The sequence below is a fragment of the Phocoena sinus genome, chromosome 7 (assembly GCF_008692025.1).
Source record: "Phocoena sinus isolate mPhoSin1 chromosome 7, mPhoSin1.pri, whole genome shotgun sequence".
In the NCBI taxonomy this organism is placed as follows: domain Eukaryota; kingdom Metazoa; phylum Chordata; class Mammalia; order Artiodactyla; family Phocoenidae; genus Phocoena; species Phocoena sinus.
The window spans coordinates 58,530,997-58,540,584 of record NC_045769.1 but is presented as its reverse complement, the minus strand read 5'-3'; the positions used below and the strand labels follow the sequence as shown (position 1 = coordinate 58,540,584).

The 9,588-nt window shown below is 39.2% G+C and overlaps 1 protein-coding gene across 1 annotated transcript; it reads right to left on the bottom strand.

Annotated features, from left to right (window-relative positions):
* Positions 1-3,582: 3,582 nt before the first annotated feature.
* LOC116756718 (U3 small nucleolar RNA-associated protein 14 homolog A-like) lies at positions 3,583-5,869 on the bottom strand. The gene is given in 3 exon segments (XM_032637590.1): positions 3,583-4,613; positions 4,616-5,392; positions 5,395-5,869. Coding segments are annotated over 3 exon segments (2,259 nt in total). The 5' UTR covers positions 5,846-5,869.
* Positions 5,870-9,588: the final 3,719 nt, after the last annotated feature.

Sequence of the window (9,588 nt, the reverse complement as noted above, 5' to 3'; positions counted from 1 at the left end):
AACCAGGTAAAATTTAACTTATGCAATCTCAGTCCATTTAGTCTTCCCTTCCTGGAGTGGGAGGTGGGGTGGATGAGAGACAAATATGACATGTATTTACATGTCTAGAAAATATGAATCCAGTTAAGTTTATTAAGCTAAGTTTGAATCAAAGTAGTACACTACAGTCAAACTAGTATAGAAGAAAATTAGGAGAAATATTAGTAGTTTGATAGTAGTTGGATTAGTAACTTGATAAATTAGATAGTTTGATAAATTAGAGCTTGGTTTTCTTCTTTTCTGTACTTTTGAGATCAATTTATTGATTCATTCTTTTCCTTCTTTAGGAAAAAGCAGTAATTATAATTAAATACTGTTTTAAAAATTAAATGCTTAAATTTTATATTTATAAAAAGATAATAACAGTCAAATGTTTTTTTATAAAAAAAGCGTAACAGGCTATTCAGTGAAAAGTCTCCCTTCTACCCTCAAGCTACACCACAAAGTTGTTTCCCTCAACAGAACCAACCACAGATATTCATTCTGTGTATGTCCCTTTAGAGCTAATTAATCATCCACAAGCTAGTACAAGTTTATATTCCTCCTCCTTCCACAAACATGGTAGCATGTGAAGGACATTATTCTGCACGTGAATATCCTTTTAAACATAGTAACACATCTGAGAGATCTTTCTCTATCAACACATAAAGACTTTCCTTATTCTGTTTTATGGCCACATAATATTCCACTCTATGAATCTGCCATATTTACTTAACTAGTTTCCTGTTGACGGTACATACATCACTTAAGCAACTTTAAATTTATTGAATAAGTAATACATTCACATGTTCATTATATGTATATAAATAATTTATATATATAAAATATATAACGATATTTATATAAAGATATTTATATAAATAGCTTGCATTCATTAATGTCTTCCATCCACCCCAGTACCCCCACCTTACCACAAATACGCCCAGGTAAAAACGTTATTAGTTTTAGATATAGCTTTCAGAGTTTCCTTATTGATATAGAAGTAAATACAAATGTATGTGCTTAATTTTCTTCCGATTATATGTAAAAAGTAGACTGGTATATACAAAATATCCTGCAGTTTGCTTTGTTCACTCAATAAAATATCTTGGAGAATTTTTCATATCAGTACACAGCAAGCTTCCTCATCTTTTAACAATTTATTTAACAATTGCATAATCTTCTGTTGTGTGGATATACCATATTTTATTCAACTGGTCCTCTATTAATTCATGGTCATCAAATACTATTCTGCCTGTTCAAATGCCCTGTGGCTCAATGTCCTGTGACTATCGTCTGGCATAGAGAGAATTTGATAACTTAAGTTTACGATTAAGTGCTCAACTGCTTCTTTACTTTCACTGAGTTTTTCACAGTAAGGGTTAAATATCCACGCTGATCTATTTGTTATTCTGCACATGGCAGAACCTTCTTACCTTAAGCACCATAAATAGTCTCTCTGAATATCACTGAAACGCTGTTGCTATCACAATGAGGAATTACAGAAAATGTTGCAGCAATTATTACATTACTCTTCCCTATTGATTGAGCTGTTGCAGAAGATACCAGACGTGAGTGTTTCGAGGGTGCCTGACAATACCCGAGGAATTTGTTCTTAATCATTTTTGTTTTTTGGGGTGTGGAGAGAGTGAAGCCTTCAATGTTCATTGATTTTTAAAGTGTTCCCTGACCATGATCCAAAATGATAATTCCTAATGATCCCTAATTAATTACTTCAAGAGCTAGAGTTTTACATCATTAAATAATACAGAATATGTACAAACCTGCTTTTAGTTTGTTTTGGTGGAAACAATTTGCATATCACATACAATACTATAAAGTCCTTCATATGCAAGAGACATTATTAGAAGGCTTTTATTAAAAAAGCTAAACATAAATTACGGTAAGGTAGCTTTGGTTGTAAGTTGGTTTAAACGGAAACAATCCAGTGGGGGGAAAATTAATCTACTTTTCTAAAATAGAGGCATGTTTTGCAACGAAACAGGGCAGACTCGTTGCTGTTTTACAGAGCGTCTTTAATTCTAATGCATACTTACTACAGCGGTAATAGTGTCTATCGAACATAGCTTGGCAGCATAAAGTAAAAAGAAATGGCATTGAACTATAGCAACAATTATTTAGTTTTCACATAAGGATGGGTTTCTGAGGTGTAAACTTTGTTACTCAAGAGATCTCATAGATTTAAAATTTTATTTTAAAGAATAAGGATTTAGGCTTCAGAGATAGTGTGACATTTTGGCATCTGATGGGCAAGTTAGTATAGTGGTTAAGAGCATGGGCTGTTATATTGTCCGCAATACTGTCCATAACTGTGGAATTCATAGCCAACACGGGTATGAATTCCAGCTCCAGAATTTTGTTATCTCCAGGTAAATCACTGCGCCTCTGCTTCCTTATCAACCATGTAGGGCTGTTGTGACAGCGCCATGCCTGCTTGTGTATTTCAAGCTATCAGTAAGCGGCAGCTTTTTACAGTTTGCTCACTGCACCAGGGCACCTCTGCAAAGCCTTTGAATCTCGTCTTTGATTTGTCCCAACTTTAAGGCATGTTCTGGTGTTGCGTTGGGGTGTCAGATGACATCCTGGAAGATGATCATGAAAGCCTGAGTTCTGGGAGGCCACCTGTCTCTCCACCTCTTTGGGAACATCCCTGGGTTGGTTTTGTTAGTGTTGGGCTGAGAACTGAGGGTGGGGAACCACGCTTAGTAACCACCTTGACGGCCTCCCTATCTAAGGACTGTGCTGTGCTAGGGTATAAATCTTCTTGTCCTCCATGTCCCGGGACTATCACTGGAGTGCTCCTACAACTGGGTGAAAATCATATTGTGGGATAAAGAACATAAACTCAATACTGTCTGCTAAAACTCCTCTCCTACACCTGGTCATATTTTTCTGAGCACCCAGAAGAAATGGTGAGAAACTAATGATCAGTTGATAGCAAGTTGAAAGGGCCCTTTTCATGTCTAGTTCCTACATTCTAAAGTAGCTATACAGTAACCTGTCAAGAATTTTATTCTTTCTTTAATACCTGTAATAAAGAATGGGGAAAAATAGGGTAATGAAATCAAAACCGTGTTCTGCCTAGTTTGTAGATGTATTAGAAAGAATTCATATGCTATCAAAAGTGTCTATGATACATACAGAAGAATAAACACAGTATTCAAAGAGTATGCCCTTCAGAAAAGGTCAAAGAAAGACAAGCCTACAGTTTAGAAATGGTAATAATGTATGGATTCAATGAAAAGTTTTAGGTTGTGGCTGATTTTTAAAAACATTTAAAAAACATATAAAGTCTAAATCAACATCTGAAATAAACAACACATAAATATATATAGGTCTGAAAATTTTCTTTCATTTATAATCCTTTTTTTGTTTTTTTTTAGATTAAAAAAACGCCTCTATTTCTAAAATGTGGCTTAACTACACCCGTGGTGTGCTAAGCCAGTTTTGGAACTGATCCTGCAGCTCGGAGTAAAACCGGGCCAATGGAGGAGCAGTCAGGGCTCCCAGTTACGGGCACCAAGATGTCACTACTCCAGCAACTCAATCTACAGAGTTTTTCTTCAGCTGTTTTTTGTGACGTATGGAGAGTCATCTTGGATTTCTCTGTACGACAGAGAGGTCCGACCTTGAGGAAGACCGGTATCCCACATCCTCTGCTTTTATAGGCTTAATGATATGGCCTGGCTTGGTGACAACCTTGGGCATAGTCAGCTTTTGGAAGGACCTCTGGGGGTTCCATGTAGATCCTATAGGGGTCTGAATAGTCCTTTCAAATTGCTGATGGTGTGTGAATGGATATGGAAGCATCCGTACCTGATGAGCCACTGCATGGATGTTCCGCTTCTCATTGAGAATCACATTTGGCAAATTCTTGTCTTTCCTTGGAGGACCCTCAGGGGCTTTAATGAGAAACCGGCGTCTCTTCTTGGCACTGGGCTTCAGGCCCACACCACCCCACTCGTCCCAGCCAGGCAGAGTCAGGTCCACATCCTTCGGCTTACTCGCCTCCACAGCTTCCCTCTTCTCTTTCAAGGAGTCTCTGATGACATCATCCCCAGCAAAAGCTTCCTTTATCATCTGCCTTTGATCTCTCTCTTCATCTTCCAACTCCTCTACCGTCGTGGGAACTGCCAAGGACTTCATGGAAGGAGATTTTGTGGTCAGGAGGTTCTGGAGATCAATCATTTGCTCCTTCCTTTTCTTCTCCTTGGGGACACCAAGATGATTACTTGGGTTCCTCTCCAACTGCTGTCCTTCTACCGCAGCTCTGGGAAGCTCCTTGTTTTGAAAACATCCTTCTTTGCCCAGCTCCTCCAGTTCATCCAGAGTTCGTGCTCTCTCCGGCCTCTGCAGCAACAGAGGCTCCTCTTCCTCTCCGGCAGGTTCCTCTCTCTGGACCACCAGAACTGTCCTCGTTGAACTCAGTTCTTGCTTCCTGGACTGATGGCTCTCCCTGTTGAGTTTCTGAGACAGTGCCCTCAATTCAGACAGCCCCTCCTGGCTGCTAAGATCTGTTGCTTCTTGACTGCCCACCGGCTTGGCGATCTGGTTGAGCCCAGACTTTTGTCTTTTGATCGCCTTTCCTCAAATTCTTTCAACAGAATTTCTTCCGCCACCACTGGTCCTTCTTCCTCACTTTCAGGAGCCTCCTGGGCTGCAGGCTCTGCAAGTTCTTCAGGGTCCCCCTGGACCTCAGCCTCTTTTGTGTCACCTGAGTGATTCCTGAACATCCAGGGGTTTGGTCTGTCTGCCTTCACCTGCACCTCATTCACCACATCAGGGACAAAAGGTTCACCCTCTTCCTCCGCAACTCCCTCCTCTTCCACACTCTCGGAGGCCACCTGGATCTTCTGCATCAGCTCTTTGTTCCTGGCCAATTGTTCCTGCATAGCCTGGCGAGCCTCCAGGTCATATTTGGCCATAACTGCCTTTGACTTTGCCCATTTCCCACTGTTCTGGTACTTACGGCTCATTTGCTCCATCATTCTGGCCTTTTCGAGTTTTTCCAGTTCTTCCAGTGCTGCAGCAGGATTGACCTTCCGCAGCTTCTCAAACTCTTTTAGGGCTTGCTTGGCCTTTCCTTTCTTCAGAAGTTCGTGATACTTTTTGCTTTTGATTTTCTTCTCTCTTCGAGCCCTGGCCCCATAGTAGGACTGCAGGGCCCGGGCCCTTTGAAGCTCTGCTCGGCGCATCTTCACCTCTTCCAGGCTCATGGCTTTGAGAGAGGCCTTTTCCATGGGAGTCAGTAAAGGGTCTGTCACTGGCTGCTTGTTCTTACGGAGGAGATTAAAAATCTCCTGCTCCAGGGGAGTTCTTCCTCACTTTGTCAGTGCCTTCCTCACTTTGTCAGTGCCTGCACGACGGGATCCCATTTGGAGAGGACTTGTGAGGTTTTTTTGAATGCCACTTCTCTGTGGATCCGCTCAATCTCTTCTCTGTGAAGGGGTAACTCCACAGTCTTCTTCGATTTGACTCTGTTCAGCTGCTTTTTCACAGCAGCCAATGAGGATGAAGTTTTAACAGGCTCAAGCAGATCTGAAAGGACCAGCTTTTCTCCTGATCCTTCAGAACTGACACTGAACTCTAACAACTTCGGACTAGCCTCAGATCTCTCAGCCAATTTCCACCTATTCTTTCCATCAAGTGAACTGATTGCTTCCAGAAGCTTTTGATGCTTTCTTTCTCCATCACTGTCCCCCTCATCTTCACTGGTGCTCAAGGGGTACTCTCTTGGCAAATCCTCTAGTTCTCCCTGTTGGTTTAAAGCCAGAAGGCTGCTCTCCGCAGTCTGACTCGAGCTCATCTCACCAGCCTGTATCTCACATGGGCCAGGAGCGGAAGCCGAAAGGCTCATTTATAATCCTTGATCTTCAGGAGAGGGGCCACATCTTCAGTCACTGTTTATCCTAGGCAGAGATAACATACTTGATGAATAAGTGAACTGATGAATGAATAAATAAATTAGAATAATGCCAGGGTCCAAAAACTCCTGACAAATTACAGCATTTACAATATTTTCAATGGGATAATAGAAAGCCACAGATGTAAATGTCTCATGGTTGAGTGATGAATCTAAAAATAACACAAATCTTCAGTATTTAAGGAAAAAAATGGTAAATGTCATCTATAAATTTCCTGCCTTAATAAAAATGCAGTCTTTTGATTAAATATGAAACAAAAGATATGTCTCATGACCGTATTACTCACTATGACATAATTTCATCAAGGGGCAGTGAGTGAACGTGTCATTGGTAATATTCAAACAAAACAAAACCTAAGCTAGAATCCTGAAGTCAGTATAGTTGAGGTCAAACACACTAATCCTTCCCCTAATTTTTTGCCGTTTTATTATTTTAGGAGCAAAGATAGAAACAAACAAAAAACCCTGTATTTTCAGGTGTGCTATTAGCTCATTTACTTCATTATCTGAAGATCCTATAAAGTAATATTTTATTCTGAGTCTTGCAAGCAATTTGAAATGAAACATTTTCCTTGCACCTGTAAAAATGCGCAAGTGATGAAACAGGCAGCGTGATGATCGCTTTACAGAGAAGCATTTCCTTCATCATCTTCAAGGTTGTTCAGATTTATGACCTAATCACCCGTGGCCCTTTAACAGGATGCATTTGAATCTGATTAAAAAGAAAAACAAATATCAGTATGGATTTATTAATAAAATGTGCCTGACCTTTTCACTTATCTACCTCTTTCAACATAATGTGAGTTTCAACTCACAATCAAAGAAGGGAGTTTCTGGGAATTTAATCTTGAATGTTTCAGCTTCACAGTCGCTTCAGGAGTTCCTGTGTGTGGATGGTGGAGGGCTATCTGTTTCCTCCTTCTTTCTCTTCGGGGTTTAATTACTTCACCTACATCCTAATTCAGGTAACTCATAAAGCTTAGCCTTTGTTGTGGGTCCAACAGCTGTCTTATGTCAGTAGCAAGTAAAATGTTCACAAAGTACCGGAATGCAGCAAGACGGTTTATAGTGCTGCAATAAAAGGTAAATTGAATTTACAAAGATGCATTTGTCACTGATTAAAAACTTACAAAGTTAATTGGAAACACTGTGGAGGTGTTACCACACAACTCGAGGTGTAATGGGTGCTTCTAATTCAGCCTGAAGGAGAGTTGCGGCTCCCGTTATGGTCTCACACAGTAAGATGCCTGGCGACGCTCTCCAATTTAAGTAGCAAAGCAACACCATAAAGATCTTAAATATTTTTAATGGAGGCGAGTGTAAATTTACTCACTATTATCCTTGAAAACAGCTAGAGGAAAAAGCCTTCAGTGTTAACTGAAACACAGTGTGCTAATCACATGGCCCTTCCTAGAAAACATATTGTAGGGTTTTTATATTCCCTGTCTGCAACTCTTCTCATTTTTCTGATATTTACATTGGCAGCACTACTGCAAGAAGCATATCAGTTGGGAAGGAAAAATGAGACTGAAACAGCCAGCAATCTGAAGTCAGCAGGACCCTCCCTCGGGATGTTGGCGAATTATCTCCACATAATTCACTTAACCTTTGCCATTTGGGGACTTGGGAAACTGAATGTATTTCTAAACTTGAGGCTTTTAATTGCTGGTTTTCGTGTCACTAGTCCAGGTCAGTTGGAGAGATGATGATTGAAAAACTGCTCTAGGAGGCTTTTCACCTCTGGTGCGCATCCTGGTTATAATTAAGTTGGTGGCCTGGGGTGGCCTTTAGATTTCTGCAGACAGGAGTGAACGGTTAAGCCCCAAGAGATGGGCCTTATGTGGACATTCTGTGTGTGCCTGGAGTTAACGTAGAAATTTTAATTTTAGACTAGGTTTATGTTGAGATTAAAGGGAAAAAACCGAGATAACTGAGTAATTGTCTTTGGTAAACTCATTATATCAAATATCTAGTACCAAATTATTATAGAGTCACAGAATTTTTGGACTGGAGTCTTAGAGATTAATGTTTAAATTCAAGTATCATGAATTTTATACATATTTATACATATTTCTATATAACCTCTATACTTTCCAATACTCTAACACTGTTTGACAATAGTGTTGTTGGTGTCAGAGATGGTAGTGACTGTGGAATTTTCATATATGTTTAATTTGTTACCTCTGCTGCGTGAGCAGAGTTTTAAGTCTGATTAATTCCTTTAGTCAACAAAGGGGACCATATAGCCACACAAATCTATTTTTTTAAAGCTAGAATTTACTGAGTGCTTCCTATGTACTAACTGCTTTTTGTATTTAACCCCATTTAGTCCTCACAGCATTTGAGTCCCAAACTTCCCTGACAGGTTTCCACTGACCTGAATAAGGCAACTTCTTGAAAACTCAACTTCCTTATCCATAAAATGGGGATGATATACCTTAGGGAGGTTGTTGTGAGGATTTAATGAGACAACATGGGGAAATACTGGGTAAACTGTAAAGTCCTATTTAAATACTAATTACAGTTTTTCTTCTTCTTAATGTAACATCATTTACAGGATTTTCACCAAAATTCTCTCTTCTAAAATATATGCACTCACAAGTTGCTTAATAAACTTACTTGAGTACACATGAATGGAACAATGACTATGATCACAGAATATCAATCCTAGGAGGGCTCATTGTACCTACAGTTACCTATTTTGTTCAGAATTTTCCAGCAAAGCTAGGTAACTCTCAGGAAACTGTCTTCCTGAATGATGAATATGCATTGTCAAAGGACCAATCACTTTGCAACTCTGGAGAAACTTGGAGAGAAAGGAAAATTTCAAGTTAAAAACCTCTGAAAATTTACAGAATTTCATTAGAGTCTCTGAAAAATCAGAAATGCATCATTATGGAAAAGGGACCACAGAAAAACGTTAAACATATCATTCCTTGAGGTGTAAAATGTGGTTCAGCCAGAGCCTGATTTCAATCTGCAGACAATTTAAAGAAAACAAATTTTAGCTCTAGTTTTCTTTTTCTCACCAAGCTTTTGTCGAAAAGAGTCAGAATGTTGTAAAATGGCCAAAAGTTAAGAGTGAAATTCACAAACTTAATAACCAGTTCTTAAAATCTGTGCAGTTGAAACCAACTACCCCATAAAGTATAGATTACTATTATCCCATTCTTTTCATGAATAAGGAAATCAAAGTTATGAGAGATTAAGGGACTTGTCTAAGATCAGTGGAGGCCAGTCAGGGAAGAATCTGGGATTTACATAACAAATCCTTTTATAGAAGGGCTCACAGGGATGTCTCTGCCACAAAGGATAATGACTCTCAGTACAAGCGAATGTATATTCTCATCTTTGAACCCAAAGGAAGCATCGTCTTCCACAGACAAAATCAGGTTTATTTATATATATGTGTGTAAATATGTATCAAAACAATTCTATGTTTTAAAAGCCTGTATCTCAACAAATCTTTGTCTTTTGAAAATATGATGAGGCAAGTAAAAAATATAAGATGAATTATGGTTTGAGAGGAAAAGCTGAACAACAAAAGCACTGAAATGTTACAGTTAACTTTCCTTTGTTTCTAAAATAGCGTCCTTCCTCTGACCTCAGTTCAAGACCAAGATCTG